This window comes from Pseudophryne corroboree, chromosome 4, assembly GCF_028390025.1.
Source record: "Pseudophryne corroboree isolate aPseCor3 chromosome 4, aPseCor3.hap2, whole genome shotgun sequence".
NCBI classification, from domain to species: domain Eukaryota; kingdom Metazoa; phylum Chordata; class Amphibia; order Anura; family Myobatrachidae; genus Pseudophryne; species Pseudophryne corroboree.
The window spans coordinates 270,846,967-270,870,310 of record NC_086447.1 but is presented as its reverse complement, the minus strand read 5'-3'; the positions used below and the strand labels follow the sequence as shown (position 1 = coordinate 270,870,310).

Genomic DNA, 23,344 nt, shown 5'->3' with positions numbered 1-23,344 from the left:
GATTTGTGGAACAATAACTATTTACAAGTATTGCAGACAATCCGCACTTGGGATGGGTGCCCAGCATCCACTACGGACTACGAGAAATAGAATTACCGGTGAGTAAATTCTTATTTTCTCTGACGTCCTAGTGGATGCTGGGGACTCCGTAAGGACCATGGGGATTATACCAAAGCTCCCAAACGGGCGGGAGAGTGCGGATGACTCTGCAGCACCGAATGAGCAAACTCAAGGTCCTCCTCAGCCAGGGTATCAAATTTGTAAAACTTAGCAAAAGTGTTAGACCCTGACCAAGTAGCCGCTCGGCAAAGTTGTAGTGCCGAGACCCCTCGGGCAGCCGCCCAAGATGAGCCCACCTTCCTTGTGGAGTGGGCTTTTACTGATTTTGGCTGCGGTAGTCCTACCGCAGAATGCGCAAGCTGAATAGTGTTACAAATCCAGCGGGCAATGGTCTGCTTAGAAGCAGGAGCACCCAGCTTATTGGGTGCATACAGGATAAACAGCGAATCAGTTTTCCTGACTCCAGCCGTCCTGGAAACATAAATTTTCAGGGCCCTGACTACGTCCAGCAACTTGGAATCCTCCAAGTCCCTAGTAGCCGCAGGCACCACAATAGGTTGGTTCAAGTGAAACGCTGATACCACCTTCGGGAGGAACTGAGGACGAGTCCTCAACTCTGCACTATCCATATGGAAAATCAGATAAGGGCTTTTACACGACAAAGCCGCCAATTCTGATACACGCCTGGCCGAAGCCAGGGCCAACAACATGACCACTTTCCACGTGAGATATTTCAAATCCACGGTTTTAAGTGGCTCGAACCAATGTGACCTCAGGAATCCCAAAACCACATTGAGATCCCAAGGTGCCACAGGAGGCACGTAAGGAGGCTGAATATGCAGAACTCCCTTGACAAAAGTCTGAACTTCAGGCAACGAAGCCAGTTCCTTTTGAAAGAAAATCGACAGAGCCGAAATCTGGACCTTAATGGACCCCAATTTGAGGCCCATCGTCACCCCTGCTTGCAGGAAATGCAGGAAACGACCCAGTTGAAATTCCTCCGTTGGGGCCTTCCTGGCCTCACACCAAGCAACATATTTCCGCCAAATGCGGTGATAGTGGGTTGCAGTCACATCCTTCCTGGCCTTGATCAGGGTAGGAATGACTTCCTCCGGAATACCTTTTCCCTTCAGGATCCGGCGTTCAACCGCCATGCCGTCAAACGCAGCCGCGGTAAGTCTTGGAACAGGCAGGGCCCCTGCTGCAGCAGGTCCCGCCTTTGCGGTAGAGGCCATGGGTCCTCTGAGAGCATCTCTTGAAGTTCCGGGTACCAAGTTCTTCTTGGCCAATCCGGCACCACGAGTATAGTTCTCACTCTTCCCCTTCGTATTATTCTCAGCACCTTGGGAATAAGAGGCAGAGGGGGAAACACGTAAACCGACTGGTACACCCACGGTGTCACTAGAGTGTCCACAGCTATCGCCTGAGGGTCCCTTGACCTGGCGCAATATCTTTTTAGCTTTTTGTTGAGGCGGGACGCCATCATATCCACCTGTGGTCTTTCCCAACGGTTTACAATCAATCGGAAGACTTCTGGATGAAGCCCCCACTCTCCCGGGTGAAGGTCGTGTCTGCTGAGGAAGTCTGCTTCCCAGTTGTCCACACCCGGAATGAACACTGCTGACAGTGCTAGCACGTGATTTTCCGCCCATCGGAGAATCCTTGTGGCTTCTGCCATTGCCCTCCTGCTTCTTGTGCCGCCCTGTCTGTTTACATGGGCGACCGCCGTGATGTTGTCTGATTGGATCAGAACCGGTTTGTTTTGAAGCAGGGGACTTGCTTGGCATAGGGCATTGTAAATGGCTCTTAGCTCCAGGATATTTATGTGTAGTGAAATCTCCTGATTTGACCACAGCCCTTGGAAATTTCTTCCCTGTGTGACTGCTCCCCAGCCCCGAAGGCTGGCATCCGTGGTCACCAGGACCCAGTCCTGTATTCCGAATCTGCGGCCCTCTAGTAGATGAGCCCTCTGCAGCCACCACAGTAGTGACACCCTGGTCCTTGCCGACAGGGTTATCCGCTGCTGCATCTGGAGATGCGACCCGGACCATTGGTCCAACAGGTCCCACTGGAAAATCCTTGCGTGGAACCTTCCGAATGGAATTGCTTCGTACGAAGCTACCATTTTTCCCAGGACTCGCGTGCATTGATGTACCGACACCTGTCCTGGTGTTAGGAGGTTTCTGACTAGAGATGACAACTCCTCGGCTTTTTCCACTGGAAGAAACACTTTTTTCTGGTCTGTGTCCAGAATCATTCCCAGGAACAGAAGACGTGTTGTCGGGACCAGCTGTGACTTTGGGATATTGAGAATCCAGCCGTGCTGCTGCAGCACTTCCCGAGAAAGTGCTACCCCCACTAACAACTGTTCCTTGGACCTCGCCTTTATCAGGAGATCGTCCAAGTACGGGATAATTAAAACCCCCTTCTTCCGAAGGAGTATCATCATTTCGGCCATTACCTTGGTAAAGACCCTCGGTGCCGTGGATAACCCAAACGGCAGCGTCTGGAACTGATAGTGACAGTCCTGTACCACAAACCTGAGGTACTCCTGGTGAGGAGGGTAAATGGGGACATGCAGGTAGGCATCCTTGATGTCCAGGGAGACCATGTAATCCCCCTCGTCCAGGCTCGCAATAACCGCCCTGAGCGATTCCATCTTGAACTTGAATCTTTTGATATATGTGTTCAAGGATTTTAAATTTAAGATGGGTCTCACCGAACCGTCCGGTTTCGGTACCACAAACATTGGGAGTTGCTGGTAAGGCAGATTTTAGGAAACGGCGGGGGGAGGGGGGGGGGGGACGCCTCGAATTCCAGCCTGTACCCCTGAGATACTACTTGAAGGATCCAGGGATCCACCTGTGAGAGAGCCCACTGTGCGCTGAAATGTCTGAGACGGGCCCCCACCGTACCCGGGTCCGCCTGTGAAGCCCCAGCGTCATGCTGTGGACTTACCGGACGCGGGGGAGGACTTCTGCTCTTGGGAACTGGCTGTCTCTATTGTCAGCAAAATATTGTCCCTATCCAGAGTATCAATATTATCCGACAGGGAATCTGACCACGCAGCAGCAGCACTGCACATCCATGCCGATGCAATCGCTGGTCGCAATATAATGCCCGTGTGTGTATATATAGCTTTTAGGGTAGCCTCCTGCTTCCTCTCAGCAGGTTCCTTTAGGGCGGCCGTCCCCGGAGACGGTAGTGCCACCTTTTTTGATAAACGTGTAAGCGCTTTATCTACCCTAGGGGGTGTTTCCCAACGTGACCTATCCTCTGGCGGGAAAGGGTACGCTGCCAATAACCGTTTAGAAATGATCAATTTCTTATCGGGGGAAGTCCACGCTTCCTCACACACCTCATTTAATTCCTCAGATGTAGGAAAAACTACTGGTAATTTTTTCTCACCAAACATAATACCCTTTTTTGTGGTACCTGGGGTACTATCAGAAATGTGTAATACATTTTTCATTGCCTCAATCATGTAACGGGTGGCCCTATTGGAAGGTACACTAGTCTCATCGTCGTCGACACTGGAGTCGGTATCCGTGTCAACATCTGTGTCTGCCATCTGAGGTAGCGGGCGTTTTAAAGCCCCTGATGACATTTGAGACGCTTGGACAGGCACAAGCTGAGTAGCCGGCTGTCCTATGTCGTCAAACCTTTTATGTAAGGAGCTGACACTGTCACGTAATTCCTTCCATAAGTCCATCCACACAGGTGTCGACCCCGCAGGGGGTGACATCACATTCACAGGCATTTGCTCTGCCTCCACATCATTATCCTCATCATACATGTCGACACAGCAGTACCGACACACAGCACACACACAGGGAATGCTCTGACAGAGGACAGGACCCCACAAAGCCCTTTGGGGAGACAGAGGGAGAGTATGCCAGCACACACCAGAGCGCTATATAACACAGGGATATCACTATACAGAGTGTTTTCCCCTATAGCTGCTTGTATTATATATACTGCGCCTAAATTTATTGCCTCCCCTCTCTTTTTTACCCTTTCTGTAGTGCAGGACTGCAGGGGAGAGCTAGGGAGCGATCCTTCCAGCGGAGCTGTGAGGGAAAATGGCGCCAGTGTGCTGAGGAAGATGGCTCCGCCCCTTTTTCGGCGGGCTTTCTCCCGCTGTTTGTGTAAATCTGGCAGGGGTAATTTACACCTATATAACCTCTAGGGCTATATATGGTGTCAGTTTTGCCAGCCAAGGTGTTAATATTGCTGCTCAGGGCGCCCCCCCCCCCCCAGCGCCCTGCACCCATCAGTGACCGGAGTGTGTGGTGTGCATGAGGAGCAATGGCGCACAGCTGCAGTGCTGTGCGCTACCTTGGAGAAGACAGAAGTCTTCAGCCGCCGATTTTCCGGACACTTCTTGCTTCTGGCTCTGTAAGGGGGACGGCGGCGCGGCTCCGGGACCTGTGTGCGATCCCTCTGGAGCTAATGGTGTCCAGTAGCCTAAGAAGCCCAAGCTACCACCAGTTAGGTTGGTTCGCTTCTTCTCCCCTTAGTCCCTCGTTGCAGCGAGCCTGTTGCCAGCAGGTCTCACTGTAAAATAAAAAACCTAAAATATACTTTCTTTCTAGGAGCTCAGGAGAGCCTCCTAGTGTGCATCCAGCTCGGCCGGGCACAGAAATCTAACTGAGGTCTGGAGGAGGGTCATAGGGGGAGGAGCCAGTGCACACCAGATAGTCATGAATCTTTCTTTAATTGTGCCCAGTCTCCTGCGGAGCCGTCTATTCCCCATGGTCCTTACGGAGTCCCCAGCATCCACTAGGACGTCAGAGAAAATTCCAGTTACAAAAAACTAAAACCAGCAGGTTGTGAGATTTAAAAATGTGAAAAAAATAAATAGGATTTGCTGAAAACTTGTTTGAGGCATTGCCGTGCCCGATTGTGAGATGGGCAGTGCCAGGCATGCTTACTGGCATATGATTAGCAGTAATATGCTAGTCATATAGGCACAGACCACAAACTGCTTATGCACTAGTCTATTATATAGATGAACACACAAACAGGACATCTTACTTGATTATGTGGAAACGTTACTACTGCCTGTATACCATACATTGATCTGAGGGTTTGGTATAAGGTTCTTTGAACTAACAAAGTCTGCAAAGCATCTGTGACAATGCACAGGCTACAGACGTCAGTGGCAGTCTACAAGGAATTAAGGGGATAGTTCAGTAAGGATAGCAAATTCTGCTAATCAGCAGAATTTGCTATCCTTTTGCACGCATGCTGTGGGCCGCACATCATGCTGACCGGCGCCTCCCCCCCTGCTACAAGCAGAAATTCCGATCCCCTCGCAATTTCTGCTTGTTAGCAGAAACTAAAGGTTGACTCCTGCCGGCACAGCTTAGCTGCGGCCGCAGGAGTCCCGGCGCCATTTTCCCTGTTGCGACGGCTACGTGTGACAACCACCTCCACATAATTGGTTAAGAAAAATAACCAAATCCCCCTAAGAGATACAACATTAATGCAAGGCTGTGCAAGGTTTTTAGGCACCCTAGGCAAAGCCCCCATCCCTGGATGTGTTTCTTAATACATGCCCACCATGGTACATCATTTCCTATTGGCACAGTATGCGGATGGGTAAGGGACTCTAGGTTGACACCAATTAGGTTGACACCCATTAGGTCGACACTCATTAGGTTGACAGTGGATAGGTCCACACTAGAGATAGGTCGACACTAGAAACAGGTCGACACGAAAAAAGGTTGACATGTTTTTTATGGGGGTTTTTGGTGTCGTTTTCTCAGTCAAGTGACCGGTAACCCCAATTAGTGCTCCGCGTCCCCTTGCATGGCTCGCGAACTGCGGGCAAGGTGCCTCGCTCCGCTACTGCTGCGCTCGGCACAGGTTACCGTGCCCAATCGTAGTCCACATGGATCGTAAAGTATGAAAAAGTCCATCTCCCCCAAAAAATAAGAATTTACTTACCGATAATTCTATTTCTCGTAGTCCGTAGTGGATGCTGGGGACTCCGTCAGGACCATGGGGAATAGCGGCTCCGCAGGAGACAGGGCACAAAAGTAAAAGCTTTAGGATCAGGTGGTGTGCACTGGCTCCTCCCCCTATGACCCTCCTCCAAGCCTCAGTTAGGATACTGTGCCCGGACGAGCGTACACAATAAGGAAGGATTTTGAATCCCGGGTAAGACTCATACCAGCCACACCAATCACACTGTACAACCTGTGATCTGAACCCAGTTAACAGCATGATAACAGCGGAGCCTCTGAAAAGATGGCTCACAACAATAATAACCCGATTTTTGTAACAATAACTATGTACAAGTATTGCAGACAATCCGCACTTGGGATGGGCGCCCAGCATCCACTACGGACTACGAGAAATAGAATTATCGGTAAGTAAATTCTTATTTTCTCTGACGTCCTAAGTGGATGCTGGGGACTCCGTCAGGACCATGGGGATTATACCAAAGCTCCCAAACGGGCGGGAGAGTGCGGATGACTCTGCAGCACCGAATGAGAGAACTCCAGGTCCTCCTCAGCCAGGGTATCAAATTTGTAGAATTTTTCAAACGTGTTTGCCCCTGACCAAGTAGCAGCTCGACAAAGTTGTAAAGCCGAGACCCCTCGGGCAGCCGCCCAAGATGAGCCCACCTTCCTTGTGGAATGGGCATTTACATATTTTGGCTGTGGCAGGCCTGCCACAGAATGTGCAAGCTGAATTGTACTACACATCCAACTAGCAATCGTCTGCTTAGAAGCAAGAGCACCCAGTTTGTTGGGTGCATACAGGATAACAGCAAGTCAGTTTTCCTGACTCCAGCCGTCCTGGAAACCTATATTTTCAGGGCCCTGACAACATCTAGCAACTTGGAGTCCTCCAAGTCCCTAGTAGCCGCAGGTACCACAATAAGCTGGTTCAGGTGAAACGCTGACACCACCTTAGGGAGAAACTGGGGACGAGTCCGCAGCTCTGCCCTGTCCGAATGGACAATCAGATATGGGCTTTTGTGAGACAAAGCCGCCAATTCTGACACTCGCCTGGCCGAGGCCAGGGCCAACAGCATGGTCACTTTCCATGTGAGATATTTCAAATCCACAGATTTGAGCGGTTTAAACCAATGTGATTTGAGGAATCCCAGAACTACGTTGAGATCCCACAGTGCCACTGGAGGCACAAAAGGGGGTTGTATATGCAGTACTCCCTTGACAAACTTCTGGACTTCAGGAACTGAAGCCAATTCTTTCTGGAAGAAAATCGACAGGGCCGAAATTTGAACCTTAATGGACCCCAATTTGAGGCCCATAGACACTCCTGTTTGTAGGAAATGCAGGAATCGACCGAGTTGAAATTCCTCCGTGGGGGCCTTCCTGGCCTCACACCATGCAACATATTTTCGCCAAATGCGGTGATAATGTTGTGCGGTCACCTCCTTCCTGGCTCTGACCAGGGTAGGGATGACCTCTTCCGGAATGCCTTTTTCCCTTAGGATCCGGCGTTCAACCGCCATGCCGTCAAACGCAGCCGCGGTAAGTCTTGGAACAGACATGATCCTTGCTGAAGCAAGTCCCTTCTTAGTATCTCTTGAAGTTCCGGGTACCATCTTGGCCAATCCGGAGCCACGAGTATAGTTCTTACTCCTCTCCGTCTTATAATTCTCAGTACCTTGGGTATGAGAGGCAGAGGAGGGAACACATACACCGACTGGTACGCCCACGGTGTTACCAGAGCGTCCCAGCTATTGCCTGAGGGTCTCTTGACCTGGCGCAATACTTGTCCAGTTTTTTGTTCAGACGGGACGCCATCATGTCCACCTTTGGTCTTTCCCAACGGTTCACAATCATGTGGAAGACTTCCAGATGAAGTCCCCACTCTCCCGGGTGGAGGTCGTTCCTGCTGAGGAAGTCTGCTTCCCAGTTGTCCACTCCCGGAATGAACACCGCTGACAGTGTTATCACATGATTTTTCGCCAAGCAAAGAATCCTTGCTGCCATTGCCCTCCTGCTTCTTGTGCCGCCCTGTCTGTTTACGTGGGCGACTGCCGTGATGTTGTCCGACTGGATCAGCACCGGTTGGGATCAGCACCGGTTGACTTTGAAGCAGAGGTCTTCCTAGGCTCAGAGCATTGTAAATTGCCCTTAGCTCCAGTATATTTATGTGGAGAGAAGTCTCCAGACTTGACCACACTCCTTGGAAATTTCTTCCCTGTGTGACTGCTCCCCAGCCTCTCAGGCTGGCATCCGTGGTCACCAGAACCCAGTCCTGAATGCCGAATGTGCTGCCCTCTAGTAGATGAGCACTCTGCAGCCACCACAGAAGAGACACCCTTGTCCTTGGAGACAGGATTATCCGCTGATGCATCTGAAGATGCGATCCGGACCATTCGTCCAGCAGATCTTACTGAAAAATTCTTGCGTGAAATCTGCCGAATGGAATCGCTTCGTAAGAAGCCACCATTTTTCCCAGGACTCTTGTGCATTGATGCACTGACACTTGGCCTGGTTTTAGGAGGTTTCTGACTAGCTCGGATAACTCCCTGGCTTTCTCCTCCGGGAGAAACACCTTTTTCTGGACTGTGTCCAGAATCATCCCTAGGAACAGCAGACGTGTCGTCGGAAACAGCTGCGATTTTGGAATATTTAGAATCCACCCGTGCTGTCGTAGAACTACTTGAGATAGTGCTACTCCGACCTCCAACTGTTCTCTGGACCTTGCCCTTATCAGGAGATCGTCCAAGTAAGGGATAATTAAGACGCCTTTTCTTTGAAGAAGAATCATCATTTCGGCCATTACCTTGGTAAAGACCCGGCGTGCCGTGGACAATCCAAACGGCAGCGTCTGAAACTGATAGTGACAGTTCTGTACCACGAACCTGAGGTACCCTTGGTGAGAAGGGCAAATTGGGACATGGAGGTAAGCATCCTTGATGTCCAGGGACACCATATAGTCCCCTTCTTCCTGGTTCGCTATCACTGCTCTGAGTGACTCCATCTTGATTTGAACCTTTGTATGTAAGTGTTCAAAGATTTCAGATTTAGAATAGGTCTCACCGAGCCGTCTGGCTTCAGTACCACAATATAGTGTGGAATAATACCCCTTTCCTTGTTGTAGGAGGGGTACTTTGATTATCACCTGCTGGGAATACAGCTTGTGAATTGTTTCCAATACTGCCTCCCTGTCGGAGGGAGACGTTGGTAAAGCAGACTTCAGGAACCTGCGAGGGGGAGACGTCTCGAATTTCCAATCTGTACCCCTGGGATACTACTTGTAGGATCCAGGGGTCCACTTGCGAGTGAGCCCACTGCGCGCTGAAACTCTTGAGACGACCCCCCACCGCACCTGAGTCCGCTTGTACGGCCCCAGCGTCATGCTGAGGACTTGGCAGAAGCGGTGGAGGGCTTCTGTTCCTGGGAAGGGGCTGCCTGCTGCAGTATTCTTCCCTTTCCTCTACCCCTGGGCAGATATGACTGGCCTTTTGCCCGCTTGCCCTTATGGGGACGAAAGGACTGAGGCTGAAAAGACGGTGTCTTTTTCTGCTGAGATGTGACTTGGGGTAAAAAAGGTGGATTTTCCAGCTGTTGCCGTGGCAACCAGGTCCGATGGACCGACCCCAAATAACTCCTCCCCTTTATACGGCAATACTTCCATGTGCCGTTTGGAATCTGCATCACCTGACCACTGTCGTGTCCATAAACATCTTCTGGCAGATATGGACATTGCACTTACTCTTGATGCCAGAGTGCAAATATCCCTCTGTGCATCTCGCATATATAGAAATGCATCCTTTAAATGCTCTATAGTCAATAAAATACTGTCCCTGTCAAGGGTATCAATATTTTCAGTCAGGGAATCCGACCAAGCCACCCCAGCGCTGCACATCCAGGCTGAGGCGATCGCTGGTCGCAGTATAACACCAGTATGTGTGTATATACTTTTTAGGATATTTTCCAGCCTCCTATCAGCTGGCTCCTTGAGGGCGGCCGTATCTGGAGACGGTAACGCCACTTGTTTTGATAAGCGTGTGAGCGCCTTATCCACCCTAAGGGGTGTTTCCCAACGCGCCCTAACTTCTGGCGGGAAAGGGTATAACGCCAATAATTTTCTATCGGGGGAAACCCACGCATCATCACACACTTCATTTAATTTATCTGATTCAGGAAAAACTACAGGTAGTTTTTTCACACCCCACATAATACCCTTTTTTGTGGTACTTGTAGTATCAGAAATATGTAACACCTCCTTCATTGCCCTTAACATGTAACGTGTGGCCCTAATGGAAAATACGTTTGTTTCTTCACCGTCGACACTGGAGTCAGTGTCCGTGTCTGTGTCTGTGTCGACCGACTGAGGTAAATGGGCGTTTTAAAGCCCCTGACGGTGTTTGAGACGCCTGGACAGGTACTAATTGGTTTGCCGGCCGTCTCATGTCGTCAACCGACCTTGCAGCGTGTTGACATTATCACGTAATTCCCTAAATAAGCCATCCATTCCGGTGTCGACTCCCTAGAGAGTGACATCACCATTACAGGCAATTGCTCCGCCTCCTCACCAACATCGTCCTCATACATGTCGACACACACGTACCGACACACAGCACACACACAGGGAATGCTCTGATAGAGGACAGGACCCCACTAGCCCTTTGGGGAGACAGAGGGAGAGTTTGCCAGCACACACCAAAACGCTATAATTATACAGGGACAACCTTATATAAGTGTTTTACCTTATAGCATCTTAATATATAATAATATCGCCAAATAAGTGCCCCCCCTCTCTGTTTTAACCCTGTTTCTGTAGTGCAGTGCAGGGGAGAGCCTGGGAGCCTTCCTAGCAGCGGAGCTGTGTAGGAAAATTGCGCTGTGTGCTGAGGAGAATAGGCCCCGCCCCCTTTTCGGCGGGCTTCTTCTCCCGTTTTTCTGACAACCTGGCAGGGGTTAAATACATCCATATAGCCCCAGAGGCTATATGTGATGTATTTTTAGCCAGCATAGGTACTTTCATTGCTGCCCAGGGCGCCCCCCCCAGCGCCCTGCACCCTCAGTGACCGTTGGTGTGAAGTGTGCTGAGAGCAATGGCGCACAGCTGCCGTGCTGTGCGCTACCTTAAGAAGACTGGGAAGTCTTCAGCCGCCGATTTCTGGACCTCTTCTCTCTTCAGCATCTGCAAGGGGGTCGGCGGCGCGGCTCCGGTGACCCATCCAGGCTGTACCTGTGATCGTCCCTCTGGAGCTAGTGTCCAGTAGCCTAAGAAGCCAATCCATCCTGCACGCAGGTGAGTTCACTTCTTCTCCCCTAAGTCCCTCGTTGCAGTGAGCCTGTTGCCAGCAGGACTCACTGAAAATAAAAAACCTAACAAAACTTTTACTCTAAGCAGCTCTTTAGGAGAGCCACCTAGATTGCACCCTTCTCGGCCGGGCACAAAAACCTAACTGAGGCTTGGAGGAGGGTCATAGGGGGAGGAGCCAGTGCACACCACCTGATCCTAAAGCTTTTACTTTTGTGCCCTGTCTCCTGCGGAGCCGCTATTCCCCATGGTCCTGACGGAGTCCCCAGCATCCACTTAGGACGTCAGAGAAAAAGTGAAAAGCTCATGTTGACCTTGTTCATGTCGACCTATTTCTAGTGTCGACATATCCACTGTCGACCAATGGGTGTCGACTTGGAGTCCAGATACCAAGCGGAGATACTATAAATTATAATGATCAGGTGTAAAACCATATATCGGGAGTAAAAGCATATACTGCATATACAGGGGTCGGGATCCCAATATCGGTATTGGGACCGCTGGTCGGCCGCATCCCCCTCATTATCTAGCCTCAGTACACCAGTTAAACAGCCAGGGCATGAACTCGCCCACTACCACATTGGAGACAGCCACAACTGCAGTTTGTGTACTTAAACTTATCTAACCTACCTGTTATTTTTAGTTTTCCTTATACCATATGGACAAATAGAGGCATTCTAAAAATGATATACGTCACAGTCTTTGAATGAAACAAAAGTAAAAACCGATGCAGTATTTATTTTAGTTGTTAATATTAATTTACATAATACTAGCGTAGTCCAAGCGCTTAACAAATGGGAACACGGTAATAAGTAGTAAGACGTGTATTAATAGACAGACAGCTAGATTTTTCCAAGAGGAAAAACTGCTTTGTGGTGCTACAGCAATGTTGGTATGGGGTTTAGACGGTTGTATGATTATAGAAAGGGAATAATGGGGCAGATGTATTAACCTGGAGAAGGCATAAGGAAGCGATAAACAAGTGATATGTGCAAGGTGATAAAGGCAGCAGCCAATCAGCTCCAACATGTAAATTAACAGTTAGGATCTGATTGGCTGCTGCCTTTATCACCTTGCACATATCACTGGTTTATCACTTCCTTATGCCTTCTCCAGGTTAATACATCTGCCCAATATTTTGTAGAGTTGTGTAGAGATGTGGGGATGGCATAGAATAATCTGGGAAGGTGAGAGACCATGAACACTTGAAGGCTAGAGGAAAGTCGTGTTGTGCAAGGGAGACAATACCGCACAGCGAGTACAGTTCGAATAAAACCCTGTAACCCAAGAACTGGACTAAGCACTGAATGCGGATGCGATGCAGATCTTATGTGTTATGCATCACTACCAGTGCAACCATTATGGTGCAATTCAGAGTGAATCACATCAATAAGTCCCTACCACACCAATTTCACTAAAAGGTACTCTCACATAGGATACTCTAATAAATCCAATGATATTTTCATGAAAATTGTGTACACACAGGACAATCTAAATAGGATAAAGTTACTATTCCAAGCATGCACAGAAAATAGACATTTTAATTGTGTTTGTTCAACCTGCCCACTCACATAGAGACACAAATACTTTTAAACAGTGGCCATCAAACTGATCAACCTTGGACAATACTTGATCTATCTGATTGCATTGTTTAAATGTTGTGAGTTAAAGATGTGGCAACAAGCTACCTCATAGAACAGGATGGCGTAGCAGGAACATATTTTGGAGTTAGTAAAATGAAACAATAAACCTTATAGATGAGGTTTTCAAAAGTTGATCAGTGAAACAGAAGCCAGACAGACTGAATGTGCACTGTGTCATTTTAGGTACACTATTATTCTGCAACAAAACTAAAGACAAACTTTTCAATTAGAGACTTATGCATTATATTATATACCGATGAAAAGCTTTTGTTGGGAAGCTGCTGTTTGTTCTCTTCTATCTTTATGCAGATATTATACAGTGCTTCTGGCCCCTGGATTGACCCTGAATTTAGAGCAAAAGTAGTTCTGCCATTTATTTTACTGTTGTTAGTGGAAAATACAAAGTGTACTCAGGAAACATTGATATATGATCTGCTATTCCGAAAACCAAAAAATGAATGCCGCTGCTTCCAACATGAACACCATTGTTGACATTATTGAAAATAGGGGACAACGTGAGCTGTTATGAGAGGTTATCACTAGAAGAACACTGTGTTCGTGCACGGCCACTTTTTTCAAATAAGAACACTTCTACTGAACTGTCCGTTCCAGAGTATATAATCCTACTTACCGCTCCAAAAGCTAAAATTAAGGTTAACACTATGCAGTCTTCAGTTCAGCGGTTTTCCTGCTATATTCCAGTAACCCGTGATTTACAGCCCTCAACGTACAAAAGGACATACTTTTATTTATTATGCATCTTCTATGGTGACAACTTCTAGCATGAAATAGGACATACTAGGGCAGGATAGTTACACATTTTACAATATTCAAACTCAGAATTTGACAGCACATTAGGACCAGCTGGTCCATATATTCTGCATTGTCAAGTCTCACTTTTTCATGTTGTTGTTGGTGGGTTTTTTCTTACGTTTTTTTCTTATTTTATGTACAGGGGAAATAAAATCACCAATTCAATTATCAACAGCTTCCAAACACTGTTTTCAGACTACATCCTCTTGTTGCAGCAACATTGCACAAAAGACTTCTGATCGTCCCAACAATCCATATATTCTATACATATCCTTGATAGATGAAAATTAGGAAGTAACAACCAGTATATAACACATCAGTTTATTATTTCTTCGGCTTTACAATTCAATAACCTATTACAATGGATTGTAAATTGCTCCGACTTTGGTATATAAGCCTTGCATAACGATACAAGTGTGAAAGTTCTGAGCATATAACACTGCTTTCTCATCTCTGCACTGATGTCTACTAATAAATATCAGCCCATTAGTTCAGCAATACTATTATAGGGGAAAAAATTATTCTTCATTATTGTTAAGCATGGCATACCCAATTTAAAAATGTGGATTTATTTGCCTTAATTCTGAATAAAGGATTTGAGAAAGACTATTTTCTTAATGCACAGCTTTTTATTCAACTATCCAAAGTGTGGACAAAATAATGTAAAGTTTAGTAGTCAGTCCCTAGATAGGAGCCATAAAAGACAGAAACATAGAATTTGACGGCAGATAAGAACCACTTGGCCCATCTAGAAAAGATGCACATCCTTTGACAGAAATGGACCCAATAAGTTAGATGCAGGAGAATTTGAACATAAGAAAAAACAAGTTGCTTAATCATACATAATGCCAAAAGGTGCAAAGAGAAGGGCACACAAAATAAGAATTTACTTACCGATAATTCTATTTCTCGTAGTCCGTAGTGGATGCTGGGGACTCCGTCAGGACCATGGGGAATAGCGGCTCCGCAGGAGACAGGGCACAAAAGTAAAAGCTTTAGGATCAGGTGGTGTGCACTGGCTCCTCCCCCTATGACCCTCCTCCAAGCCTCAGTTAGGATACTGTGCCCGGACGAGCGTACACAATAAGGAAGGATTTTGAATCCCGGGTAAGACTCATACCAGCCACACCAATCACACTGTACAACCTGTGATCTGAACCCAGTTAACAGCATGATAACAGCGGAGCCTCTGAAAAGATGGCTCACAACAATAACCCGATTTTTGTAACAATAACTATGTACAAGTATTGCAGACAATCCGCACTTGGGATGGGCGCCCAGCATCCACTACGGACTACGAGAAATAGAATTATCGGTAAGTAAATTCTTATTTTCTCTGACGTCCTAAGTGGATGCTGGGGACTCCGTCAGGACCATGGGGATTATACCAAAGCTCCCAAACGGGCGGGAGAGTGCGGATGACTCTGCAGCACCGAGTGAGAGAACTCCAGGTCCTCCTCAGCCAGGGTGTGCCCCTGACCAAGTAGCAGCTCGGCAAAGTTGTAAAGCCGAGACCCCTCGGGCAGCCGCCCAAGATGAGCCCACCTTCCTTGTGGAATGGGCATTTACATATTTTGGCTGTGGCAGGCCTGCCACAGAATGTGCAAACTGAATTGTACTACACATCCAACTAGCAATCGTCTGCTTAGAAGCAAGAGCACCCAGTTTGTTGGGTGCATACAGGATAACAGCAAGTCAGTTTTCCTGACTCCAGCCGTCCTGGAAACCTATATTTTCAGGGCCCTGACAACATCTAGCAACTTGGAGTCCTCCAAGTCCCTAGTAGCCGCAGGTACCACAATAAGCTGGTTCAGGTGAAACGCTGACACCACCTTAGGGAGAAACTGGGGACGAGTCCGCAGCTCTGCCCTGTCCTAATGGACAATCAGATATGGGCTTTTGTGAGACAAAGCCGCCAATTCTGACACTCGCCTGGCCGAGGCCAGGGCCAACATCATGGTCACTTTCCATGTGAGATATTTCAAATCCACAGATTTGAGCGGTTTAAACCAATGTGATTTGAGGAATCCCAGAACTACGTTGAGATCCCACAGTGCCACTGGAGGCACAAAAGGGGGTTGTATATGCAGTACTCCCTTGACAAACTTCTGGACTTCAGGAACTGAAGCCAATTCTTTCTGGAAGAAAATCGACAGGGCCGAAATTTGAACCTTAATGGACCCCAATTTGAGGCCCATAGACACTCCTGTTTGCAGGAAATGCAGGAATCGACCGAGTTGAAATTTCTTCGTGGGGCCTTCCTGGCCTCACACCACGCAACATATTTTCGCCACATGTGGTGATAATGTTGTGCGGTCACCTCCTTCCTGGCTTTGACCAGGGTAGGAATGACCTCTTCCGGAATGCCTTTTTCCCTTAGGATCCGGCGTACAAACGCCATGCCGTCAAACGCAGCCGCGGTAAGTCTTGGAACAGACATGGTACTTGCTGAAGCAAGTCCCTTCTTAGCGGCAGAGGCCATGAGTCCTCTGTGAGCATCTCTTGAAGTTCCGGGTACCAAGTCCTTCTTGGCCAATCCGGAGCCACGAGTATAGTTCTTACTCCTCTACGTCTTATAATTCTCAGTACCTTAGGTATGAGAAGCAGAGGAGGGAACACATACACCGACTGGTACACCCACTGTGTTACCAGAACGTCCACAGCTATTGCCTGAGGGTCTCTTGACCTGGCGCAATACCTGTCCAGTTTTTTGTTCAGGCGGGACGCCATCATGTCCACCTTTGGTCTTTCCCAACGGTTCACAATCATGTGGAAGACTTCCCGATGAAGTCCCCACTCTCCCGGGTGGAGGTCGTGCTGAGGAAGTCTGCTTCCCAGTTGTCCACTCCCGGAATGAACACTGCTGACAGTGCTATCACATGATTTTCCGCCCAGCGAAGAATCCTTGCAGTTTCTGCCATTGTCCTCCTGCTTCTTGTGCCGCCCTGTCTGTTTACGTGGGCGACTGCCGTGATGTTGTCCCACTGGATCAATACCGGCTGACCTTGAAGCAGAGGTCTTGCTAAGCTTAGAGCATTGTAAATTGCTCTTAGCTCCAGTATATTTATGTGGAGAGAAGTCTCCAGACTTGATCACACTCCCTGGAAATTTTTTCCTTGTGTGACTGCTCCCCAGCCTTTCAGGCTGGCATCCGTGGTCACCAGGACCCAGTCCTGAATGCCGAATCTGTGGCCCTTTAGTAGATGAGCACTCTGCAGCCACCACAGAAGAGACACCCTTGTCCTTGGAGACAGGGTTATCCGCTGATGCATCTGAAGATGCGATCCGGACCATTTTTCCAGCAGATCCCACTGAAAAGTTCTTGCATGAAATCTGCCGAATGGAATCGCTTCGTAAGAAGCCACCATTTTTCCCAGGACCCTTGTGCAATGATGCACTGACACTTTTCCTGGTTTTAGGAGGTTCCTGACTAGCTCGGATAACTCCCTGGCTTTCTCCTCCGGGAGAAACACCTTTTTCTGGACTGTGTCCAGAATCATCCCTAGGAACAGCAGACGTGTCGTCGGAGACAGCTGCGATTTTGGAATATTTAGAATCCACCCGTGCTGTCGTAGAACTACTTGAGATAGTGCTACTCCAACCTCCAACTGTTCTCTGGACCTTGCCCATATCAGGAGATCGTCCAAGTAAGGGATAATTAAGACGCCTTTTCTTTGAAGAAGAATCATCATTTCGGCCATTACCTTGGTAAAGACTGGTGCCGTGGACAATCCAAACGGCAGCGTCTGAAACTGATAGTGACAGTTTTGTACCACGAACCTGAGGTACCCTTGGTGAGAAGGGCAAATTGGGACATGGAGGTAAGCATCCTTGATGTCCAGGGACACCATATAGTCCCCTTCTTCCTGGTTCGCTATCACTGCTCTGAGTGACTCCATCTTGATTTGAACCTTTGTATGTAAGTGTTCAAATATTTCAGATTTAGAATAGGTCTCACCGAGCCGTCTGGCTTCAGTACCACAATATAGTGTGGAATAATACCCCTTTCCTTGTTGTAGGAGGGGTACTTTGATTATCACCTGCTGGGAATACAGCTTGTGAATTGTTTCCAATACTGCCTCCCTGTCGGAGGGAGACGTTGGTAAAGCAAACTTCAGGAACCTGCGAGGGGGAGACGTCTCGAATTTCCAATCTGTACCCCTGGGATACTACTTGTAGGATCCAGGGGTCCACTTGCGAGTGAGCCCACTGCGTGCTGAAACTCTTGAGACGACCCCCCACCGCACCTGTTTGTACGGCCCCAGCGTCATGCTGAGGACTTGGCAGAAGCGGTGGAAGGCTTCTGTTCCTGGGAATGGGCTGCCTGCTGCAGTCTTCTTCCCTTACCTCTATCCCTGGGCAGATATGACTGGCCTTTTGCCCGCTTGCCCTTATGGGGACGAAAGGACTGAGGCTGAAAAGACGATGTCTTTTTCTGCTGAGATGTGACTTGGGGTAAAAAAGGTGGATTTTCCAGCTGTTGCCGTGGCCACCATGTCCGATGGACCGACCCCAAATAACTCCTCCCCTTTATACGGCAATACTTCCATGTGCCGTTTGGAATCTGCATCACCTGACCACTGTCGTGTCCATAAACATCTTCTGGCAGATATGGACATCGCACTTACTCTTGATGCCAGAGTGCAAATATCCCTCTGTGCATCTCGCATATATAGAAATGCATCCTTTAAATGCTCTATAGTCAATAAAATACTGTCCCTGTCAAGGGTATCAATATTTCCAGTCAGGGAATCCGACCAAGCCACTCCAGCGCTGCCCATCCAGGCTGAGGCGATCGCTGGTCGCAGTATAACACCAGTATGTGTGTATATACTTTTTAGGATATTTTCCAGCCTCCTATCAGTTGGCTCCTTGAGGGCGGCCGTATCTGGAGACGGTAACGCCACTTGTTTTGATAAGCGTGTGAGCGCCTTATCCACCCTAAGGGGTGTTTCCCAACGCGCCATAACTTCTGGCGGGAAAGGGTATACCGCCAATAATTTTCTATCGGGGGAAACCCACGCATCATCACACACTTCATTTAATTTATCTGATTCAGGAAAAACCACATGTAGTTTTTTCACACTCCACATAATACCCTTTTTTGTGGTACTTGTAGTATCAGAAATATGTAACATCTCCTTCATTGCCCTTAAGAGGTAACGTGTGGCCCTAAAGGAAAATACGTTTGTTTCTTCACCGTCGACACTGGAGTCAGTGTCCGTGTCTGTGTCGACCGACTGAGGTAAAAGGACGTTTTAACGCCCCTGACGGTGTTTGAGACGCCTGGACAGGTACTAATTGGTTTGCCGGCCGTCTCATGTCGTCAACCGACCTTGCAGCGTGTTGACATTATCACGTAATTCCTTAAATAAGCCATCCATTCCGGTGTCGACTCCCTAGAGAGTGACATCACCATTACAGGCAATTGCTCCGCCTCCTCACCAACATCGTCCTCATACATGTCGACACACACGTACCGACACACAGCACACACACAGGGAATGCTCTGATAGAGGACAGGACCCCACTAGCCCTTTGGGGAGACAGAGGGAGAGTTTGCCAGCACACACCAAAAACGCTATAATTATACAGGGACAACCTTTATATAAGTGTTTTTCTCTTATAGCATTTTAATATATATAGTCATATCGTCAAATAAGTGCCCCCCCTCTCTGTTTTAACCCTGTTTCTGTAGTGCAGTGCAGGGGAGAGCCGGGGAGCCTTCCCACCAGCATTTCTGTGAGGGAAAATGGCGCTGTGTGCTGAGGAGAATAGGCCCCGCCCCCTTTTCGGCGGGCTTCTTCTCCCGTTTTTCTGAGACCTGGCAGGGGTTAAATACATCCATATAGCCCCCAGGGGCTATATGTGATGTATTTTTAGCCAGAATAAGGTACTATCATTGCTGCCCAGGGCGCCCCCCCCAGCGCCCTGCACCCTCAGTGACCGCTGCTATGAAGTGTGCTGACAACAATGGCGCACAGCTGCAGTGCTGTGCGCTACCTTATGAAGACTGAAAAGTCTTCTGCCGCCGGTTTCTGGACCTCTTCACTTTTCGGCATCTGCAAGGGGGTCGGCGGCGCGGCTCCGGGACGAACCCCAGGGTGAGACCTGTGTTCCGACTCCCTCTGGAGCTAATGGTGTCCAGTAGCCTAAGAAGCCAATCCATCCTGCACGCAGGTGAGTTCACTTCTCTCCCCTAAGTCCCTCGATACAGTGAGCCTGTTGCCAGCAGGACTCACTGAAAATAAAAAAACCTAACAAAACTTTTACTCTAAGCAGCTCTTTAGGAGAGCCACCTAGATTGCACCCTTCTCGGCCGGGCACAAAAATCTAACTGAGGCTTGGAGGAGGGTCATAGGGGGAGGAGCCAGTGCACACCACCTGATCCTAAAGCTTTTACTTTTGTGCCCTGTCTCCTGCGGAGCCGCTATTCCCCATGGTCCTGACGGAGTCCCCAGCATCCACTTAGGACGTCAGAGAAAACAACAAAACATAGTGAAGTGTGTAAGCGACAATCCCAGTGCTAATTATCACTGTCACAGACTCCAGAAGTGAGAAAGTGCACAACACAAAGTTCTGCTCAGTACTTTACCATTTGAATCTCTTCTGGTAATGGATGCATTGGGATATGCTTGTCCATGTCCTCAGGTTCTTCTGCCAGACAACCAGAAATCTACAGACCAGAGAGGAAACAATCAGTCCAGGCATACAATATCCCCGATTACACCCAATAAGCAAGGTTCCCAGAGAAATGGCTGTACTTCCTTTCTGTCCCACACACTTTCATGGACTCATTATTGCAGGGTATTTGTTTACGGCAGGATGAATAGACACTACCTATATGCAATGAATGTAGCATTTCAAAAGTACAGTATGTGTAAATCAGAGTGTGAATGATGAAAGGCAATTCCCTCCTGTCAACAACCTAAAATTGTCCCTGCACCCATACAGTGCATCTGGAAAGTATGCACAGCACTTCACTTTTTCCACATTTTGGTATGTTACAGGCTTATTCCAAAATGGAATAATTTCATTTTTTCCTCTCAAAACTCGACACATAATACCCCATAATGATAACGTGAAAACAGATTGTTTTTTTTTAGATTTTTGCAAATTTATTAAAAATAAAAAACTAAGAAATCCTGGGGGTAATTCCAAGTTGATCGCAGCTGGAATTTTTTTAGCAATTGGGCAAAACCATGTGCACTGCAGGGGAGGCAGATTTGACATGTGCAGAGAGAGTAAAGGGCCCTACTCACTGGCCGACCCGCCGCCGAGCTGCCCGACGGCGGATACGGCCGACGAGCGACCCGGCGGCGGGGGGGCAGTGACGGGGGGAGTGAAGTTTCTTCACTCCCCCCGTCACGCGGCTGCATTGAAGTGCAGGCAAATATGGACGAGATCGTCCATATTGGCCTGCATGCACAGCCGACGGGAGACCAGCGATGAACGAGCGCGGGGCCGTGCATCGTTCATCGCAGGAGTCTCCACACTGAAAGATATGAACGAGTTCTCGTTCATTTATGAACGAGATCGTTCATATCTTTCAAAAAATCGGCCAGTGTGTAGGGCCCTTTAGATTTGGGTGGGGTGTGTTCAATCTGCAATCTAAGTTGCAGTGTAAAAATAAAGCAGACAGGATTTACCCTGCACAGAAATAAAATAACCCACCCAAATCTAACTCTTTCTGCACATGTTATAACTGCCTCCCCTGCAGTGCACATGGTTTTGCCCAATTGCTGAAAAAATTCCTGCTGCGATCAACTTGGTATTACCCCCCATGTGTACATAAGTATTTACAGCCTTTACCATAAAGCTCAGAATTGAACTCAGGTGCATCCTGTTTCCACTGATCATCCTTGAGATGTTCCTACAGCTTAATTGGAGTCCACCCGTGGTAAATGCAGTTGATTGAACATGATTTGGAAAGGCACACACCTGTCTATATAAGGTCCCACACTTGACAGTGCATGTCTTAGTACAAAACGAGCATGAAGTCACAGGAATTGTCTGCAGACCTCCGAGACAGGATTGTCTCGAGGCACAAATCTGGGGAAGGGTACAGAAAAATATATGCTGCTTTGAAGGTCCCAATGAGCACAGTGGCCTCCTCCATTCGTTAATGGAAAAAGTTCGGAACCACCAGGACTCTTCTTAGAGCTGGCCGGCTACAGCAGTCCTCTGTGGAGAGAGGAGAACCTTCCAGAAGGACAACCATCTCTGCAGCAATCCACCAATCAGGCCTGTATGGTAAAGTGGCCAGACACAAGCCACTCCTTAGTAAAAATCACATGGCAGCCTGCCTGGAGTTTGCCAAAATGCACCTGAAGGACTCTCAGACCATGAGAAACAAAATTCTCTGGTCTGATGAGACAAAGATTTATCTCTTTGGCGTGAATGCCAGGCGTCATGTTTGGAGGAAACCAGGCACCGCTCATCACCAGGCCAATACCATCCCTACAGTGAAGCATGGTGGTGGCAGCTTCATGCTGTGGGGATATTTTTCAGTGGCAGGAACTGGGAGACTAGTCAGGATAGAGGGAAAGATGAATGCAGCAATGTACAGAGACATCCTGGATGAAAACCTGCTCCAGAGCGCTCTTGACCTCAGACTGAGGCGACGCTTCATCTTTCAGCAGGACAACGATCCTAAGCACACAGCCAAGATATCAAAGGAGTAGCTTCAGGACAACTCTGTGAATGTCCTTGAGTGGTCCAGCCAGAGCCCAGACTTGAATCCGGTTGAACATATCTGGAGAGATCTGAAAATGGCTGTGCAACGGCGCTTCCCATCCAACCTGATGGAGCTTGAGAGTTGCCTAAAGATAGGTGTGCCAAGCTTGTGGCATCATATTCAAAAAGAGTTGAGGCTGTAATTGCTGCCAAAGGTGCATCAACAAAGTATTGAGCAAAAGCTGTGAATACTTATGTACATGTGATTTCTTAGTTTTTTATTTTTAATAAAATTGCAAAAATCTAAAAAAACTACTTTTATTCACGTTGTCATTATGGGGTATTGTATGTAGAATTTTGAGGGGGAAAATGAATTTATTCCATTTTGGAATAAGGCTGTAACATAACAAAATGTGGAAAAAGTGAAGCGCTCTGAATACTTTCTGGATGCACTGTATCTATAATAAAAATTACTATACATTCAGTATATTTAAAATGTCAAGCAACTTTTCAATCATGGAGGCATTATTATACTGGCTGCCTGAAATGCATATGGTTGTATTAAGCAGGACGATTTTATACCAAATAAAAGCACAATTGTATAGCTTTACTGATCTGAAACCTCTGCCTGTAGTCTGTAATTTAAGAGTCTGCATCTTCTTTGTTTCGTTAGCACATTAGCTTGCAAAACATTTCAAAATGTTTTGTCATGTATGATCAGAATTTTTCTCCCCTCTGTTTTTAAAAACACATTGCTGTCAGTGCAGTTGCTATGCCGCTGCGCTACTGACAACCAGTAATTATTACTTCCTGACAGCGGGCTGGCAGGGTTAGACATACAATCTTTGCCTTGCTACAGAATTTCTCATCAGTCCCTGGTGATGTGT

At 47.8% G+C, this 23,344-nt stretch overlaps 1 protein-coding gene and 1 long non-coding RNA gene across 3 annotated transcripts in view; one reads left to right on the top strand and one right to left on the bottom strand.

Annotated features, from left to right (window-relative positions):
• LOC134909343 (uncharacterized) overlaps window positions 1–14,340 on the top strand; it is a 42,725-nt gene extending 28,385 nt beyond the window's left edge. The window contains exon 3 of the long non-coding RNA XR_010175892.1: window positions 13,924–14,340. This is a non-coding gene — a long non-coding RNA (uncharacterized LOC134909343). The remainder of the gene's footprint in view (window positions 1–13,923) is intronic.
• LEKR1 (leucine, glutamate and lysine rich 1) overlaps window positions 1–23,344 on the bottom strand; it is a 267,560-nt gene that overhangs the window by 234,812 nt on the left and 9,404 nt on the right. For both annotated transcript variants that reach the window (XM_063916122.1, XM_063916123.1), the window contains exon 2: window positions 20,377–20,457. In XM_063916122.1, the coding sequence (XP_063772192.1) occupies window positions 20,377–20,424 (48 nt within the window). In that variant the 5' untranslated portion in view covers window positions 20,425–20,457. The remainder of the gene's footprint in view (window positions 1–20,376; window positions 20,458–23,344) is intronic.